Genomic DNA, 19,804 nt, shown 5'->3' with positions numbered 1-19,804 from the left:
ATGCCTGCTGTCTAGAATCCTTTCCACCTGCTGAACTCCGCCTAGGCCTGACCTCCTCTTGGCTGTGTTAAATGTCCGTGTGATAAGTCCTCTGACCACCAGCTACCTCAGCTCTCAGGACTTGTCACAGTGACACCCTACATTGCTGGGGAAGTGTTTCATTCCCGTCTGTCTTCCCCACCAGACTGTGAGCTCTGTGGGGGCAGTGTCTGGACAGGATTCTTTTACCATTATATCCTCAGCCTCTAGCTCTGGAACTCACTGCCTGGAATGTTCTTCCCCCAGGTCTTTGCAGGGCTGGCTCCTCGGAATTTAGGTCTCGGCCCCAATGTCCCCAAGGGTCCCGCACCCCCCAGTTGAAGTCACTATCACACTTTCACTGTCCAAAGTCAGTCACCCTGGTCATGGGTGTGGCCCTTATCTCCTCTGCCACACTGAGTTCTCCTGCCATCTCCCAGCACCAAGGACAGGCCCTGGCACCACAGGGGCAATACATACAGTGTTTGCAGCTGGCTTCTAGAAACCGGCTGTCCCCAGGCCTGTCTCTCAGTATCTCCCGAGTCTTCTCGTCTCCCCGAATTCTCGACCCTGCCTGACATCGGTGACGGGCCAGGGAGCCAGGCTGGGTCCCCATCCCAGGAGAGGCACACAGTCTGGTCTGGGAAGGTGAGAGTCCATCGGGGCCGTGTGGATGCCTGGGTGGAGCCCACTCGCCAGCCCCTGTGATTAGGGCTTTGCTAGGAAGGCTGTGACAACCTGTGGTCCCTGGACCAGCTGCACCACCTTGGAGCTTGTTAGAGATGCTGATCTCAGGCCTGACCCCAGACTTCCCAATTGGGCACCTGCTTTCCAAGGTTACCTCCCCTATCAGGTGATTCATGTGAGTGTGAAAGTCTGAGGACGCTGTGCTAGGACGCCTGTCATTCTGCCACTCGAGATGTATTCTAGTGGCCAGGCGCAGTGGCTCACGCCTATAACCCTAGCACTCTGGGAGGCCGAGGCGGGCAGATTGCTCAAGGTCAGGAGTTCAAAACCAGCCTGAGCAAGAGCGAGACCCTGTCTCTACCAAAAATAGAAACAAATTATTGGACAACTAAAAATATATAGAAAAATTAGCCAGGGTGGCACATGCCTGTAGTCCCAGCTACTCAGGAAGCTGAGGCAGGAGGATTGCTTGAGCCCAGGAGTTTGAGGTTGCTGTGAGCTAGGCTGACGCCACAGCACTCACTCTAGCCTGGGCAACAAAGCAAGACTGTCTCAAAAAAAAAAAAAAAAATCTATTCTAGCAAAGGGAGGAGTGACACCAAGGGAGGGGACAAGTTCCCCTCCTGACTGCAGGTTCCTGGGACAGAAGGCACTGCCGTGTCGGGGACTGTTCTGGCAGGAAAGAGCTCGTGCTCCTGAATCGCAGTCTGAGTGATTGCCCCCGGTGAGCCCTACGCTGGGGTCGAGCCCTGCCCCACGACTTCCTAGCTTTCCGGAGCTGGGCAAGCCCCTTCGCCTTTGCAATCTTAATTTCTCCACTGACAAGTCTGTGAAATGGGTTCACAATCTCCCCTCTCCAAGAGGCTGCTGGGAAAACTCAATGAGAAGACACACCAAAAAGTCACCTCAATAGAGAAAGCGCTGTGCAGTAGTATTTATTGTTACAGTGTTAAAATGCGCTCTCCGGAAGACGTTCGGGTCGCGGCCAGGAACGTCCCCTTTGCTTACAGACAGCTCCTTTCCTCCGTAGCCACTGTCCCCTCTCGCACCAGGGCTCAGGGCACGGACCGCACCAGCCAGGCAGCGGGGGCAGCGCCAGACCCGGCGGATGCCGCTGCGCACGGGGCTTCTTTTCCAGAAAAGGCAGAGCGGATGGGACGGCACAGACGTGTCGGCTTCAGCGGGACCGGGGCGCTGCGCCTGAGCACGGGCATTCTTCTCCCCAGGTGACGGGGGCCTGGGTGTCCCTGCCGTGAACGCTGAAGTCACGTCTTGCTAAATCTTCCCACTCTGCCAAGACCCAGCCCTGCTCAGTCACCCCAAGCTTTTGGGTCCCTGCAGCAGGCGGGGCAGTGTAGACTCCCTGCCCTCTGCTTCCTCTGGCCCAGCCTGTCGTGTGGTTGGTTTCTCGCTGCCTCCTGCAGCCTGGGTCTGCCAGCGCGACACCCAGAGTTCTGGGAGGAAGGGCGGGCTCAGCCAGGGACAAGGGGCCTTGTAGAGGAACCTGGGGGCAGAACACTGACAGCTGGGCAGGTGCCTTCTGCTGGCTCTGGCCCCCGGCTTCCAGGAGGAACATGGGGCGTCTCTCCCTGCCCTGCTGCTTGCTCCCCACCCCCTGGCCCCACAGCCCCCTCACCTTTTCAAAGGACCTGTGGGCACAGGCCACAGCAACGTCCAGAGAAGCACATCTGTGTTGTCCCCAGGCCCACATACTAAGCCACCTTCTAGGGACCAAGACCACAGCTCAGGCTGTCTGGAGGGATGTGGCAGGTCACCGTCCTGGAGGCGACCCCTTGGCAGCCTTTGTCAATCAGCTCCCAGAGTCTCTCTGCCAAGTCTCCACCTTCCACTCGTCTTGCCCACCCTTGACGCCGAGCTGACGTCTCAGATTTTCCAGCAGACAGAGCTCGCCCCTTCTGACTCCGTGGAGGTTGCTCATTTAACCGCCGCCCCACCCTCATGTTGAAGACACAGCGCCACGTCCTCGCCTGGCCGCCGGAGGCGGGGAGCCTCGTGCACGAGAGACGGCTGTGATGGCGCCGCGTGGACCAAAAGACGCACTCGAGGCTACTGGGTTGCCCCAGGCCTGCTGGCCTCGTGCTGCGGATGTTTTGGGCAATGCCGTCTCTGCCGGGATCCCCAACTGTCCCTAGCAGGATTGAGTCTGGAACAATGCAAGTGTCGTTTCTGACAACTTGGGTGCACATTGCTTTCAAATCGTCAGATCTGCATCCAGCGTCCTCTGCGGTTCTCACGCGCCCTGCGGGAAAAAGTGCCCTGCGTTTGCTGCCTCTCGAGAGGCAGATTGCAGGGTCCCGGCTCACTGGGATGTGGCTAGGGAGTGACCTGTGGTACCAGGTTAGAGGAGGTGTCCCCTCTCCTCTCTGAGCTGTGGGCTTTGCCGCTTGTGAATGTCATCCAGATCCAGGGCTTTGAACCTCAGCAGAGCCGAGCCCCAGGGAGTCGCGCCTTGAGGCCTGCAGTCAGAAATGTGTCTTAGGAGGCCCGACACCCACCTGCGCACCAGCTAGGCATTTGGTGGCAGGTAGCAAGAAAGGCTGTGCTTACGTTAAGGTTAGAGAGAAAACCACGGTCTTCGGCATCAGGGAGGAGTAATTCCCAAGTTCACGAGCGTTCGGCTTTTCCCACGAGAGGAGACAGTTTGCTGGGTCGAAGAACACGTGCTCTGAGGGTTCCCAGAGGCCGACACCTGCTGCGGATCTCGGATCCAAACCTCTCACCGACTCCTGCTGCAGACAGCCTCAAAGGCGGCCGAGCATCACGGTTCCGACCAACGACAGGCTTTGCTAACAACAGACGTGGAAGTAGAATCCCAACATGTCTGTCCTTCCCTAATGTCACTCGGCAAAGTCATCGGGTCACCAAAGTCAGGCCTGAATGCTCGAGTCAAACCGGTTTCCAAGGCTGTGCTCATGGGGTTTTTTGTTGAGCCCTGTTGGGGGCTCTTGGTGAGTCTGAGCATCAAACACGCCCTGTCTTCCTTTTGCACGTTGCTCCGACCAAAATGGACTTGGAGAGAACCAGTCCAACGTCGGTCCTGTGTTGTAAATGGGAAATTAGACACCCATAACTTCCCATCGTCTCCTGAGAGGGTACAAAGTGTGTTAGGGACGTTAGCAAGTGTTAGTCCTCACAACGTCCCTGGGAGGGAACCAGTATTATAGAAGAAGACATCGAGGCACAGAGAGGTGAGGCCACTGGGCAGAAGCCACACAGCAAGACAATGGTGGGTTAAGAAAAGGGACAGGGCTTCTCTCCACCAACACCGTGGACTTTGTATCTCAGGATGTCGGTGAGCAGCACATCTGTGTCAGGTGACAGGGACATCACCACAAAGATGTGTTGGGTTAATGATGACAAGCATCCCCTGCCCCAGATCCCAAATCCATTGCCATACTCCATATAGTTGTCACTGTCCAAACTCGGTCGACCTGGATCTTGTCACAATATCTTTCATGCTGGTGACAGGATGTCTGCATTTCCTGGGGTGTTGCCACCGAGCCCCACTCACCAGCTGGCTCATTCACCAGCCCCCGACGCAGGATAGCCACTCCTGGGCCCATGGGCACACAGCTCTTCAACGCGCCCACCCCCACGTGACATGGAGCTTGTAAGGTAGAAGGGACGACCAGTCCTGTTTTGCATTCTCCCGAGAGACATTCAGGGGCCCAAGTTCTCGGCCAAGGGGGCCGCAGATGGGACCCCTCCGTCTGACATCTCAGTGGCGGCGGCACTTCCCGCACCCACTCCGCCTGCTGCCGGCACCGCTAATGCGCCCGGCCGCGTGGTGTCGGGCTGGGGTCCCACCCGCTCCCCTGGGAGGCTGTTTGGGGAAACCGTGGGCCTCTTTCCACCTTGCAGCTCAGCTCAAGGCTGCAGGCACCGCGTGGACTGCTCGGCAGCTGACAGTTGCTGGTTGGGGGGGGTTGTGCATCCAGATTACGGAGGGGCGGGGCACTGTGGCACGTCCTCCGGGCCAGTCTCCCGGGCTGGAGCGGGAAAACCCACGGCCACCCAAGACAGGCAGGCTGGGTCTTCTTTCCTGGGTACTCCCCATGTGACCCTGCAGCAGTCTGCTGGAGTTCTGCCCAGGAGCAGGGGACACCCTCAGCCTGAGGTCGCTATGTACAGTGGGGACGGCACCCGGGCCATCTGGCTGCTCCTCCCGCGGGGTCTCTCCGCCTGGGTCGGGTGGAGCCATGGCTCCTCACACGTTGGTGACCTCCAGGCTGTTGTAGCCTTCCAGACGGCACTGCTCCAACCCGCCCTGGGGGTCGTCGTCTCCGCAGTCCTCGTTTTGCAGAGAGCCGTAGTCGTCGTGGAAATCGGGGTCTTTGCTGCTGAAGCCCCTTCCAATCTTCCCCAGGGGCAGCTGGGAAGACAAGAATATAACCAAAGGACAAGAAGAAGAGAAACAAGAGTTAAATGTTTTCAGATCTGGGAAATGCCTCCAATTTGAATTGCTGTTTGTCCTTGAGTAACTCACTTAACCTCTCTGGGCTCCTCCTAGTTGTAATAATAGTCACTGCTCAGGGGGACTGAGAGGAGATCGTGAATTACCATTGGGAGAGAGTTTTGTGTTCCCAAGTGGAAGGATTCAATTGGTTGCCAAGCATAAGGACAAAGACTGTCACTCTGATTATTCACAAAAGTCTCCTCCCTTCCTCTTTGGTGGGAGGAGAGTTGAGGAAGAGGGCAGAGGAGAATATTTGTGAGAACGTCTGAGCAGGAGCATGAGGTCTGACTCCACGCCCAGGGCAAGAAGGAATATTCTAGCACTGCCTAGTGTGGCAGAAAGACGTACAGACCCGGGTTCAGATTCCTGTTCTGCCACTTCCCAGCTGTGTGATCTCAGAGAAGTCACCTCCCCTCTCTGAGTCTGCTTTCTCGGCTACAAAATGGGAATAGTAATTTCTCCCTCCCAGAATTGCAAAGAGTAGAAATCCCACCTGTGAAGCACACAGCAGGGTGTCGGCGTACAGTAGGTACTCGGTGAATAGCAACTATTATTATCACGCACAGTGGGCCTCAAACGTGTCTCTCTCTTGTTTTGTATGTTTCTATGTCATGGCAGTCATGACAGTGCTTTGTAACCATTTACTTCACTGCCTTTCTTTCTAGGTGGGTGTTTCCCAAACTTTTCTTTTTATCATTGCCTCCTAAGGAGACTTTTTAGACAGTTTTTTCCCAACTGTACCCCTACCATGCAATTTTAATACCGCAGATATCCCGTGCACCTGTTCATGTGCCGTATCTACATCTGTGCTTGTATATAAAAAGAGTAAAGTTTTTTTTTGCCGCCTCCCTCCCCCAACCCCAAACAAATTTGTACTCTTTTGGGGGCGATGCCCCTCCCAATTAGAAAGCATGTGCTAGAATGGGGAATTTAAGGGTAAGGGTGGCAACTTATTCATGTTTATGAGTGACTGGGGATCACTCAGTCTTCAAATGGGAGAAGTTTTGGATCATGCAGTTCACCCTCCCGTGTCCACACATTTCCATTTAGGAATCGGCGTCAGTCGCTGTCTGTGCGATCAGACCCACATAGCATGTGCTGTCATCCTGTTTTGTCGGAGTCACCAGGATCATCTTTGCTGTTGCTCGGGTCACTGGGGTTTTAAATGTAAGTCGGTGGTTCTCAGAGTCTGGGCTGCACGGGACCCCTCTGGGCAGGCTGCTGCCTGCAGGCTCCTCCGCGCCCGGAGACCTTCTGCTTTGGGAGGCCGGAGTGGGCCCCAGAATCTGGACACCAAGCAATAGTGTCAGGTGTTTCTGACGCAGGCACGTGAGACCTGCACTTCAGGATACAGTGCACCACTCTAAGCCTCGTGGGAGCCTTTGTCAACATGGCTGAGGCAGCATGCAGGGCTCTTGAAGGGCATCTTTCCTGGAGGCACCTGTGACCCGGCCCGACACTCTGCCTTCCCGCAGGTCAAGGCAGGAGCCACAGCCACCCAGCAGGGAGAGGCCACCTAGCCCAGAGGACAAAGAGATCTTTCCCAGGTGTGCAGGATGCACAGGTGAGTGCATGGAGCCACTTACCCGGCCAGCCTTATACTTGAGACCACTGCTGTTCTCCTCCTTCCCCGCCCGGGTGACGCTGGAGGCCCTCCCGGGGGGCGTTCCGAAGCGCTCAGCCTCCCGGATGCCGGTGGAGCTGGGGAGACACCCGTTTTGAGTCACAGGGGAGGCTTGGTCAACTACTGCCACCCAGAGACACGCACACACTCACACTGGTGGCAGTGACTGACTGAGCTCCTCCTATGTGCCGTCACTGTGCTCAGCACTTTATAAATGTCATCCTCACCACGTGTTTAAGGCTCGAAACTGCCAGCCCTGTGTTACAGATGAGGAAAGGGAGGCACAGAGACATTAAGCAATTTGCCCAAGATCACACAGCTATAAGTGGCACAGCCAAGATCTACACCCGGGCCTTTGAGACTCCAAAGTCCTGCTCTTAACTCTTCAGGATGCTGCCACCCTTACTACGAGAGGGAAGGCGTGATGGAGAGTCCCCAGATTCTAGCTGTTTAGATGTGATTTGAGAGTCTCCCCTGCTCTGCATTTGAAATCTCTGTCCCCTGCCTGCCTTGCTCCCTGAAGTTACCCCTGTAACTTCTTTGTACAAAAGCATGGAAGTCTTCTGATAGAATAGAATTTGGCAAACTTCAGCCTGCACCAGGCCAAATCCAGCTGGCTGCCCGATTTTGTAAATAAAGTTTTATTGGCACTCAGCCACACCCCTTTGTTTATGCATTGTCCAGGGCTGCTTTCTTGCTGTACGGACAGAGTTGTATGCTTTCGACAGAGATCATTAGGTCCCCAAATCTCAACGTATTTACCACCTGGCATTTTACAGAAAAAGTTTGCCAAGCCCTGTGTGAGCACGTCGGTGCTGTGGATAAAGAAACTGAGGCTCCATGTAGGATCCAGAGCTGGGGCTAGAGCCGGGAGTCACCAAAGAGGCAGACTCTTTAAAGAAGGAACCTTCTAACATCTTTTAATCTGCCTCAAGAGAAGTTCTGGTTCTTCTGGGGCAAACTTTGCTGAGAAAGTTCAAAGCGGGGGCGGGCAGTGTGTAGGAGACAGCACTGACTCATTGAATGGCAGCTCGACCTAAGTTCTCAAACCCACGGTGCCAGTGGCATCCATGTCGCAGGGAGGCCGTGCTCTGTGGCCGATTAGGAAATAAGGTCTCCATGAGTGACTACCCTCGCTCCCCAACCTAGAGATGAAATTCCAGGTCCAGTGGGGAAGCAGCTCTAATTGCAGAAGCCACAAAAGCTCAGGCAGCCAGCTCTGCTTGCTCCCTGACTCACGAACATGAGCAGCCAAATGAACCTGGGAGAGCCCCAGGGTCTCTTCTCTTGTTTCCACTGAAAAAGAGATGGAAGTCCCAAGTGGATAGGTGTCTTATCCGAGGATGTGCAAGACATTCAGTAGCAGGGATGGAAACTGAACTTGGGCCTCTAGGATCAAGATCGAGACCAAGGTCTTCCCACCTTGGGATTTAGGGTAGCGCCGTGGCTGCAGGTGTGGGCTCTGCATCAGTGGCCTGGCTCAACCCCTCAGCGATTGTGTCACCTGGGCTGCGTGCCCTGCAGAGTGGGGTTCATAACAGAGCTTCTCTCCTGATGTCATTGTGAGGATTAAGTGAGAGGATACTCACAAGACGCTGAGAAGTGGCTAACATAGCAAGAGTAACTGCTATGGTTGTGTTAAATATCTTAGTGTGACCAACAAAGCCTTTGAGGGCAGAGACCTGGCTTGAGGCCCTCTCAGCTCTTCCCTCGATGAGTTCTTGTGTGAGCTGATCACCTTGCCAGGCCTCAGTTTCCTCATTTGTACGATGGAGCCCAGTAAGCAACTTTGGTCTTAACAAGCCATCCCCTGAACGGAAAGTGGCTGCCTTCGTGGTGTAGACAAAGGAGCAGGGATGGCCCGGCCACCACTATGCCAAAGTATCTTCCCTTCTTGTTACGTCCACAGTGGCTGAAATCCAACCCCCATGGTTACTCATTTGGATTAAATCCCATAAAAACACAAAAGCTCCAGGGAACAGGCCAAGCATAAGACTAGGGTCTTTGGAAGATTGAATTGGCCTATTATGTGTTGCTACTCACTTGGACCTTGAGGAAATGGAATATCAGAAGGATAAATTTTGATGAGGGAAAGTTCTGGAGAACACGGCATCTCACTGGAATCTCCTGGGTCAAAAAGGGCATTTCGGGCACAGAAGAGGCACCGAGGTGCAGGAAGGAAGGCGGAGGGCGGGGATCAGCCTTGCCGGCTGGGCTGGCCCCAGGGTTGAGTCTCTTGCTCCCCAAGGCCCCCTGTGGTTTGGGGGTTCAGCGCTCAGGCCTGAGTCAGGGAGCCCCAGATTCAAACCTGGGCTCTGTTAACAAAATCAGCAAACCTTTAGCTAGGCCAGTCACACACACACACAAAAAGAGCAAAACTCAAATTCCGATTACTAAACCAGGAATGAGAGAGGGGTTATTAATACCAACTTTATAGAAACGAGAGGGGTTATACGAGAATAATTACATGGTGAACTGTATGCCACCAAATCACCTAACCTAGACGAAATGGACAAATTCCTAGACAGTTATAAACTACTGAAACTGACTCAAGAAGAAATAGAAAATTTGAATAAACCTCTAACAAGCAAGGAGATTGAATTAGTCATCAAAAAGCTTCCCACAAAGAAAAGCCTAGTCTAGAAGGCTTCACCGGTGCATGCTACCAGATGTTTCAAGAATAATGAACACCAATCCTTTGCAAATTCTTCTAAAAAACAAAAGAGGAGGGAACACTTCCCAACTCATTCTATGAGGCCAGTATTACCCTGATACCAAAACCAGATTAAAACATCGCAAAGAAAAGAAAACTGTAGACCAATATCCTTTATAAACAGAGCTGCAGAAATTCTCAGCAAAATACCAGCAAACCTAATCCAGTAACATATAAAAAGAATTAATTATATGCCATGACCAAGTGGGATTTATCCCAGGAATGCAAGGTTGGTTTGACATATGAAAATCAGTCAATGTAATAAACCCTATTAGAATGAAAGATGAATCTCGGCTCTGCCACTTGCTAGCTGTGTAGCTTGGGCACATACTTGGTCCCTGTGAACAAGTTTCTCCGCCTATAACGGAGGGGTAGTGATACTGCTCTCTTCTCATTGTCAGGAGGATGGAATTAGATAGTGCAGGTAGCAAGAGCTCGATAAATAGTCATCTAACCCTAGGTGTGTCATTTCAAGGAGAGAGCCCACTGGGAGGGGGCCTGGTTTATCTGTCCAGGGGTCCACTCTCTGGTCACTTTTCAGATGAGGATACGAGGGCAGGTAGGCTGACATGGGCCATCAGCACCATTAATAAGCCCATCTCTGCCTCCAAACTTTGTCCCCACGAATTTCCTGCCTGGACTGGCCATCTCAACCTGTTAGGCCAGTGCAGACCCTCCTGACTCAAACCACCCTCACACGGCCCATCCCTCCACACTCACTGGATGCTCCTGAACACCCAGCTGGCTCTGGATTTAACACACAGCTTTATTCAAGACCTGACTGCTCCCCTATCTCTTTCTAGTCTATGCCCTTCAGGCCAAAGCACTTTGCTTCGCTGAGCCTCAGTTTCCTGGTCTGCACAAGGAGAGACCTCTGTGGCGCAAGGAACAAGTGGGGTCCGGCGAGTGACGGGCGGGGATGGGCCGTACCCAGCAGCCCGTGCCTCGGGGGGGCCCAGCCCACACTCACGTGGCCGGGTGGAAGGTGGCACTCATCTCCTCCGCCAGGTGTCTCCGCAGGATGTGCTTCCCGCTGGGGATGCCCAGGGCGGTGGCCATGGCCTCGGCGTTGAACGTGGGCTCCAGCACCAGCACGGCGCCGTGGACGCCGCTGTTGGTCAGGTTGTCTGCGTACTCCTGGGGACACAGGCGCGAGGCTGGTTGGCCTGGGGGGGCCGCCTGGGCGAGGACGCCTCAGTGCACACAGAGGGGATGCCGATCCGCACACAAACCCGCACGGGGCTCGCACACGCCCCCCCACGCCGCCGTCACCCTCACCTTCAGGTCGATGTCTCGCACCCACTTGAGCACCCGCCGGTTGGTCCAGACCACGGGGTCGACGTCCTGGGTCTCGCAGCGGGCCCGGCGCTCCTGCAGCGCCTGCGGGACACAGTGGTCCGTCGGCGGGCGGGGCAGGGGCACCCGGAGGCCCCACATGGAGTGGGGGCCCTTCCTGCACGTTTCTGCCTCTTTCGTGAGACTGGGCTTGTCCTTGTCCCCTCCCCGCTCCCAGTGCTGAATGCGGAAGGCGCAGCCACCCTCGCTGCAGAAACAGGAAGCTCTGACCGCCCAGAGCCACAGAGCAGCACGTCCCACCATTGGAACGAAAGCCCATGGGTGGCGAGTTCCCAGTCCCCCTCTTACCACCGCACCGCGTGTCTCAGACGTCCCCACGTCCCACACAGCACCCAGTGCCACGCACACAGCAGGTGCACCACGAATGCTTTTCAGTGGGTGTTTGGGTGGGGGAGGAAGGGCCAGCGGCCCCTCTGCTGTCCCTCTGCTCCCACCCATGAGTTGCTTGTGCTCTGAGGTCGCCCTAAGAAAGGCCGACTGTGGACTCAGCCCCACGAGGCCAGCGGCTCAGGGCCCCTCCCTGAGGGTGTGGGGGGCCCTGGGGACTGAAGCAGGTGCCCTGAGCTCTCTGGCCTGACAGGGCGCAGAGTCTTGCAAGGGGCACGCAGAGCCCAAACCGTGAACTGACCACAGGCCCCTGGTGACCTTTCCAGGTGACTTCCTTTCACTGTCCCCCACACCCCGCCCATCAGGACTCTCAGTTCCTCTGCTGCCACAGATCTGTCCCCTGGGCCTTTGCCATGCTGTCCCCTCTGCTGGGCTGCCTTTCCCTCTTATTTTCCACTGATCCCTGTGATTCCTCCTTCAGGTCTCAGTTTGGCCGTCACTATCCCCGGAGGCTTCTTCTCTGTGTTTCCATAAAACCCTGGGCTTCCCTCGTTGGGACAGTTTCCCACAGTATTGTCACCACCAGCTTCTTTGTGGTTCTCCTTGAGAAGCGTGAGCTCTCGGAGGACGAGGGCTCCCGTTTCCCCAGAATTGGGCACAGGGCCTGGCCCATGCCCTGTATGTGGCTGTTGGAAAGAGGAAGGGAGGGAGGGATGATGGTTGCACACACAGATGGATGGATGGATGCACAAGCAGATGGATGGATGTGCAAATGGACAAATGAATGAGTGGGTAAAGGATGGACAGATGGGTGGATGGATGGGTGGGTGATGGACAGACATATAGATGGATGAACAAGAGATGGGTGGGTGACGGATGGATGTGCAAATGGATAAATGGATGGGTGGGTGATGGATGGATAGATGGATACATGGAATAATAAGCAGGTGGATGACAGATGGATGGACATGCAGATGGATGGATGGGTGGGTGATGTATGGACAGATGGATGAACAAGAAGATGGATGGATGGATGACGGTTGGATGAGCAGATAGATGGATGGATGGGTGGGTGGGTGATGGATGGACAGATGGATGGATGAACAAGCAGATGGATGGATGTGCAAATGGATAAATGGATGAGTGGGAAAGATGGATAGATGGATGAACAAGCACATGGATGGATGAGACAGATGGATTGGCAGAGGGATGGATGGATAGGTGGGTGATGGACAGACAGATGGATAGATGGACAAGCAGATGGGTGACTGGACAGATGGATAGATGAACAGATGGGTGAATGGTTAGATGGACAGGCAGCGGATGCCAGAGGGGAAGGAGGGCTGAGGAAGGGCCTGGTCCTCACCTCCCTGCTGAAGTTCACTTGGTGCAGCAGCTCGATCCCCAGGAGGATGCTGACCTGGTGGAACTTCTTGGACACATTCAGGTGCTTCTCCAGGTCCCGCTTCATCAGGGAGTTCAGCATCCGCCCGTCAACCAGGTGGTTTTGGAAGGCCTGGGAGTACTGGGACAGGCCGATGTCGTTCAGCCAGGCCTTGGCCACCCAGTGATGGTCCAGGTCAGCAGCTTTGGACAGGCTGGGTGGAGAGACGCAGCCAGAGAGAGGGCGGGATGAGTGTCAGAAACAGGGACAGGCAGGAATGGCAGCAGAGATGGGGAAACAACGGGGACCAGGAAAGCCACAGAGACAGACAGGGACAGGTGGAGTGGGGAGAGAGAGAGGAAGGCAGACAGAAGAGCAGAAATGGGGTGAGGCGGAAGGGTGGGGAGAGACAGAAAGGCCCAAAGAACAGACAGGATCGATAGAAAGTCAGACAGAAGGGAGCAGGAAAAGGGAAGAGACCACAGTCAGAGCGGGAGCAGGCACAGGGACAGAGCAGAAGGGCCACACTGGAGACGGCAGCTCTGGGGACCCCACCCCACCTGCCTAGGCCCCCCTCACTTCCACGGGGGCCTCGACAGCATCCCTGGACCCACGAGGCCGGGGCCGGCCCTCCCGGTCAGCACGTCCTCCCCGGTGGTGCTCTCTGGCCATTTTCCTGCGTGGTGGATATTATGAGAAGTGACAGTGGCCACCGTCACAGTGTCCACTCACGCTGTGCCAGGCACGTCCCAGCCCTCAGGAGCACTGCGTGAGGAAGGAGCACATCCCAGCCCTCGGGAGCACTGCGTGAGGAAGGAGCATGTCCCAGCCCTCGGGAGCACCGCATGAGGAGGGAGCACGTCCCAGCCCTCGGGAGCACCGCGTGAGGAAGGAGCACATCCCAGCCCTCGGGAGCACTGCGTGAGGAAGGAGCACGTCCCAGCCCTCGGGAGCACTGCGTGAGGAAGGAGCACGTCCCAGCTCTCGGGAGGACCGCGTGAGGAGGGAGCACGTCCCAGCCCTCGGGAGCACTGCGTGAGGAAGGAGCACGTCCCAGCTCTCGGGAGCACCACGTGAGGAAGGAGCACGTCCCAGCCCTCAGGAGCACTGCGTGAGGAAGGAGCTGCCGTCCTTCTCTACGAAGGGGAAGCTCCAACTTTGCCCAGAGCCACACGGTGGCATGTCATGGAGTCGGAATTAAAGCCGCACCACGTGTCTTGGACTCCCCTTGTCCGGCCTGCACTGGCCGGAGCCCAGAGCCGCGCACACAGCAGGCGCACCGTGAGTACTTGCGCAGGCCAGGGTGGGCCCCGCACTGTCACCCCTCCGCTGGCCACGCGGTGGCAGCCTCGCAGAAGGCAGGAGGCGCGCGGGCCATGGATGATGAGCAGAGCCGCTTCCAGCGAGGGGGGTGGGGGTGGGGCGAGGGGGATGGGCTTGCGAAGCAGCTCCGCCCTCCACCCCCCACCCCCGTGGGCGGCGGCCAGAGGTAGCTGGTCACCCGCCGTCACCCTGACCCCTTCCCTCCTGTCCCAGGGGCTCCGGGTGGCCTCTCCCAGATTCACCTCTCTCTTCCCTTCTCACCCGCCCTCTCCAGCCTCCTGGCTGCCACGGGAGGTCCCACTGAGGCCCAGCCCCTGCCCCAGCCGTTGCCCTCCTGCAGCGTCACTGTCACCAGCTCCTAAGCCAGCAGCCCAGCCTCACCTGTCCCACCGCCCTGCCTGGTTCCTCTGGTTGGTGTGTCCTCTGTCCCTTTGTCTCCTCTCCTGGAGCTGCGACCATCTCTGGCCTGGATTCCTACAGCTGCCTCCAACTGCCCCCCCCCACGCCCCACACCTGCCCCTTCCAATACACACTCCCGCGGCTGCCAGAGGGTCCTCTAAAATGCTGGGCGCCCTCCCTGGCTCCCCTTGGCAGGAAGAGTCCAAGTCCCTGGAGGGGCCTACAGGGGCCGCCCCACTGGCCCTGACCCTCCCCACACACCAGGCTCCTGGGGCGTTTCCAGGGGACACTGAGACTCGGCCCCAGGCTCAGCCCCCCCCCCCTCAGATGTGCTGTCTCAAGTGGCTCCCCAGCCCGCCGTCTCTAGTGAGTTCCTTCAACACACCAGTCCCACATTGAATTTTTTTTGTTTGTTTTTGAGACAGAGTCTCACTCTGTTGGCTGGGCTAGAGTGAGTGCCGTGGTGTCAGCCTCAAACTCCTGGCCCAAGCAATCCTCCTGCCTCAGCCTCCTGAGTAGCTGGGACTACAGGTATGTGCCACCATGCCTGGCTAATTTTTTCTATATATTTTTAGTTGTCCTGCTAATTTCTTTCTATGTTTTTAGTAGAGATGCAGTTTTGCTCTTGCTCAGGCTGGTCTCGAACTTCTGAGCTCAAACGATCCACCCGCCTCAGCCTCCCAGAGTGCTGGGATTACAGGCGTGAGCCACCACGCCCGGCCTGAATTTTAACGCCTTCGGACTCTGCAGAGATGCCTGGTCTCCCAGAAGCCTTCCAGGACTTTGTACTGGGTCAGGGGCCCTCCTCTGTGCCCAAAGTCCCCGGGAGTCCCCATCCCAGCCCCAGTCATGCTGTGGGTCGCTGCTGCTCACGTGGCCAGCTGCCTCCCTGGACTGTCAGCTCCTGGAGGGCGGGGCTGGGTGCGGCTTACCTATAAAGCCCAGGCCCCCACTCCCGGGCTCAGAGTTAACGTTCTACAGTAGGGGTCCTCAAACTTTATAAACAGGGGGCCAGTTCACTATCCCTCAGACCGTTGGAGGGCCGGACTATAGTTTTAAAAAAACTATGAACAAATTCCTATGCACACTGCACATATCTTATTTTGAAATAAAAAAACAGATGGGCAAAAACACCCGCATGTGGCCCAAGGGCCGTGGTTTGAGGACGCCTGTTCTACAGTGTTTGTTTCATAGTTGAATGCGTAATGACAGAGCAGGGCTCAGGGGAGCTCCTGAACTGGAACCTTCTGGCCCAAGACAAGCTCCTTCTGGGGTGCAAAGGTCCTGGGGTAGACCCCTTCCCAGCCCCTCAAAGGCTGGCCCCAGCCCCGTCACAGAGGGACCCTTCCGAGGCGCCAGCTCCCGTTGTTTTCTCTCTTAGGTGCGAGCCGGAGCTCACAGCCCTCTGAATCGGATGCCGCCGGGCCAGGGCTGTCGCTGACGGAACACGGAATGGGCTCCGCTCCTGCCCAGAGCCAGGCTTTTTGATCAGCAGATCAAGGACGTAACAGGATGTGGGGTGGGGGCTTTAACCTGCTCCAGAGAGGCCCATGCACAGTCAGCACCCTGACAGTTAACGTTCCCTTTTCATTAAAGTCGTCCCCACGGGGCCTCTGACTCCCTTCTGTTGGTCTGAGCTATTGATTGCAAGAGCCTGAGCAGAATACAATGGCATGGCCATAAAAGCCATTCAGGCATGTTATACGATTTCTCACCACCCTCTCCCCGAACTGCGAGCAGAGTAGACCCTGGAGTCTGAGGACAGGCGTCGCATTTAGACATTACCTGGGTCACACACGACACAGACAATGGGAGGCTGGGCTGGCTCTGGCACACTTAGCCCTGCAACCTGGAGCGCCTGGGCCCCACTTTTCTCATCTGTAAAATGGGGGTAAACATGCTTGCCTTGTGGAGTTATAAAGGCTGGAAGAGATGAGAAGGTAAAACCCTTAGCGCAGGGTCTGGGATACACCGGGTGTTCCAGAAAGAACGGTAGCAGGAGCCACTTCTGTTCTTGTGTTTTGATATAAAGTGGTGCGGGACAGTGGAAAGGTGATTGACTTTGAAGTCAGATATTTGGCCTGTGGCTTCAGGCACATTGTTTCTGCACACCTCACTGTCTTCATCTTTAGAACCAGGGAAAGGATGTCCATCCGGTATTGGTGTCATGAGGATCAAATAAAATCGTTTTCATGCAGTGAAGATGAGTTGGCAAGGGGTCGGCGGGTTTTGCTGTCAGTACTTTGTAGATAAGGGGAACTGGGCCCAGAGTGGGCAGTGCCACGGCCTTGGTCACACCGGATGTCACATTTGACAATGTTCTCGAAGATGAACTCACTTGAGGTTCTCACCCTAGAGTCCATGGACCCCTGAAAGTGGGTGGGTGGGTGGGAGGGTCCCACAATGCAAAGTTGTAAAGTTTTGTATATTTCTTTTGGGGGAAAGGATCAAAAGCTCTTAAAGGGTTCTTAAAGGGGTGCAAAGGGTTCTTAAAGGGGCTGTGATCCTCAAAAGTTTAAACATCACTGTCCTAGTTTACTCCCACTTCACAGGTGGGAAAACTGAGTCCCACAGTGGGCAACGTCACATGGCAAGTTAGAGGCAGGCCAGGTTTCCGCAGGGAACAGAAAACTCAAAATAAGGCCTCTGCCTTCTCCAGGAAGCCCTGGGAGGTGTCTAATGTTGGGGCCCCATGATCCCTGAAAACTTCCTGCTCATGGCACCCAGAATTTTTCAAAGCCCATTCACATCTGGCTGCACATTGAATCCACCCCTTTCTGGGCACCGCAGACTCTTGGTTCCTGGAGGTTCCCAAGGTCAGCCACTGTTGTGGCCTAAATATTTGCCCCACCCCCCATTCATGTGCTGAAATCCTAACCCCCAATGTGGTGGTTTTGGAGATGGGTCTCTATTCCTCTTCCTGCCATGTGCAGAGATAGCAAGAAGGCGGCCTTCTGTAAGCCAGGAAGACAGCCCTCCCCGGAACGCAACTATTCTGGCACTTGATCTCGGACTTCCAGCCTCCAGAACGGTGAGAAAGAAGTGTCTGTTGTCTAAGCCACCCAGTCGGTGGTATTTCGTTATGGCAGCCCAAGTGGACTAAGACAGCCACATTTGAGGGCAGCTTGGGCAGTGGCCTGGACTCCCCACATTTGTAAGAGGTGAAGCAGGCAGTCCACCCTGTTCGATGAACACAGGCAGTGTGTACAGACCCTACTGGGGGCGCTCAAGGGGCAGGAGAGTGTCCAGCTTGGGTGGCTGAGGGTGGTGAAGGGGACGGAGCTGGTTAGGGGGTGGGTAGTGAGTGTCAGGTGCTCGTGAGACCCTCAGGAGGTGACACCCAGCACGGGGTAGCCCCAACCCTGGCTGGCACATTTTTCCTTGGGGCCATGGCATTTTATTACGAAAATAGAGTAAAAACTTCAAAAACAAAATGATCCTTTCTAATGTAATGAAAAATGTGTTATTTTTTATTATATTCTGTGCATGTGTTATATGCAACTTGAAAAATAGTTCTCACGGCTCCCAAGGTAAAGAGACATGTGAGTTACAGGTGCTTCACAAGGCCCCGGGCTCAAAACTAGTGTGAGTTAAATACAACTCACACGGCAGTTACTGTGCTGGTGTCCTGACTTGCTGACAAGGCCGGGCCCCTTCTTGTTTGCTTGCTCTGAGTTGCTCCCCAAGTTTCTGACCCAGGGTCACCTCTGGCTTTCCTGTCACCTCAGAATCACACCTTTCTCCCAGACACAGGTGGACCCGGTTTTCCTACTTCCAAATCAGGCAGTTTTGAAGTAGGAAACTCTACCCCCAACCCCGTCTTTTTTTTAATCCACTAAGCTGCTTCTGCAAATTACAGCACACACCACCAGGTTTGATTAATTAACTGCACAAAAATGATGGGGAAACCAGTGAAGGACATAATTATGCAAGACAGAGAGTGTCAGATTTACAAAGCGAGTTCCTCCCCTCTCCGCACTCCCAGCATGGGGTGGGTGCGGGGCTCCTTCCCCGTTCCCCGGAGCTGCGTGGTGGGTGAGGCCCCCAACAGAGTCTGCTCCCAGAAAGTCAGGAGCCAGGCGGGCAGGAGGCAGGGCTAGGGCGGAGGGTGTGGGGACCGGGCAGGGTGGCCTTGCTGGGGACACAGGGTGCCCGGGTATGCTTGCGGAGAGGGCCCCCTCCCACCTGGGCCCCATCCTCTGTTTGAGATTCCTCCCTACTTGTGCTGTCTTTCCTCACTCTGGAATGGTAAGACTCGGAAGCAGGTGCAGCAGACCTGCTCGGGCTCATCTTTGGAGGCAGGGCAGTTCTGGGGGGCACACGAGGCTTCCATGCTGGGGTCTGGGGGTGTCATAGGGCATTTGTGGCCTCATGCCTTTCCTGTGTGTCTGTCTTGCTACAGGGGGGACTGGCCCCGGGGGACTGGGTGTGCCTGGGCCCGCTGGCCGGGGACATCTGAACCATCTTGATCACACCCCAAGATCCCCACCACCCCTGGCCCAGCCCTCAGCACCCTGCTCATCCCACCTGCGTAACCGGAGGCCCCAGGGTGGACCTTCCCCCTCCTCCCTGGGAGCCTGCGCGGGTGGGGCACCCAGGAGCCGCTCACCTCCGGCCGGCCTCGGCGTCGCGGTAGTCCTCGATGGCCAGGCGCAGCTTGCGCCGGTGCAGGGAGCTGCACACGCCCAGGCCCAGCTGCAGGTCCTCGTCGCTCAGGCTCAGCAGCACCTGCTCCCGGGAGGGGGGTGGGAGTCGGGCTGTTGCTGCACCCCAGGCGTCCCAGGACAGCGGCTGGCCCGGCCCAGAGGGGCGTCTGTGGGGCTCCTCCCCCGTCTCCCCGCCCACCTCCCCCTGCAGTCCAGGCAGAGCACCTGGAACACCCCTGCCTCCTCTGCCCCACAGGGGGGGCAGAATCTCCTTCCTGCCCCAAAGAGCCCTCTCTTGCGTCCTGCCTCCCTTCAGCCGGGTAAAGGGGGCTTGGGAGGGACACCTTGCTAGGGAGGGACAGTGATTTAGCAGGGACACCAGAGCCCGGACGCAGGTCGGCCGGCCCCTCCTGACCCCAGGGTGGGCGTTGGGGGCGGCCAGTGTCAGGGTGGGGCGCGTGCCCCGGGGCCCGGAGCTGCCCTACCTTCCCGCTCTTCACGTTCTCGGCGCAGGCCTTGACGTACATGGGCATGGCCATGACCACCTCCAGCCAGGCCTGCACGGTGCCCGCCTTCCAGTGGGACATGGGCGTGGTCCTGACCAGCTCCACCTGCTGCAGCCGGTCCGTCTGCTCCTCGCCCTCCGACAGGCTGAGGCTCTGGCGCGTGGGGCTGCACTGGCTGTCCGAGTCTGCAACACACAAGCGCAAGGCCGTGCTGGGGGCCGCTGCACCCCGGGGTGGCGCAGGAGCAGGAGGGCAGGGACGTCTTCCCCACGACTGTCTTCTCTTCAAAGCCAAAATGGCTTTTGCTTTGTTTTTCTGCCCCCGCTCCCATTACAAAAGTAATC

At 56.4% G+C, this 19,804-nt stretch overlaps 1 protein-coding gene across 3 annotated transcripts in view; it reads right to left on the bottom strand.

Annotated features, from left to right (window-relative positions):
- Positions 1-1,625: 1,625 nt before the first annotated feature.
- KAZN (kazrin, periplakin interacting protein) overlaps positions 1,626-19,804 on the bottom strand; it is a 1,045,723-nt gene continuing 1,027,544 nt past the window's right edge. For all 3 annotated transcript variants that reach the window (XM_020281641.2, XM_012763125.3, XM_020281647.2), the window contains 7 exons: positions 19,440-19,645; positions 18,918-19,036; positions 12,569-12,800; positions 10,798-10,899; positions 10,490-10,656; positions 6,769-6,883; positions 1,626-5,098 (listed from right to left, as the gene is read on the bottom strand). In XM_020281641.2, coding sequence (XP_020137230.1) covers positions 4,934-5,098; positions 6,769-6,883; positions 10,490-10,656; positions 10,798-10,899; positions 12,569-12,800; positions 18,918-19,036; positions 19,440-19,645 — 1,106 coding nt within the window. In that variant the 3' untranslated portion in view covers positions 1,626-4,933. The remainder of the gene's footprint in view (positions 5,099-6,768; positions 6,884-10,489; positions 10,657-10,797; positions 10,900-12,568; positions 12,801-18,917; positions 19,037-19,439; positions 19,646-19,804) is intronic.

The sequence above is a fragment of the Microcebus murinus genome, chromosome 2 (genome assembly GCF_040939455.1).
Source record: "Microcebus murinus isolate Inina chromosome 2, M.murinus_Inina_mat1.0, whole genome shotgun sequence".
NCBI lineage: Eukaryota > Metazoa > Chordata > Mammalia > Primates > Cheirogaleidae > Microcebus > Microcebus murinus.
This window is presented reverse-complemented; position numbering and strand designations above follow the sequence as displayed.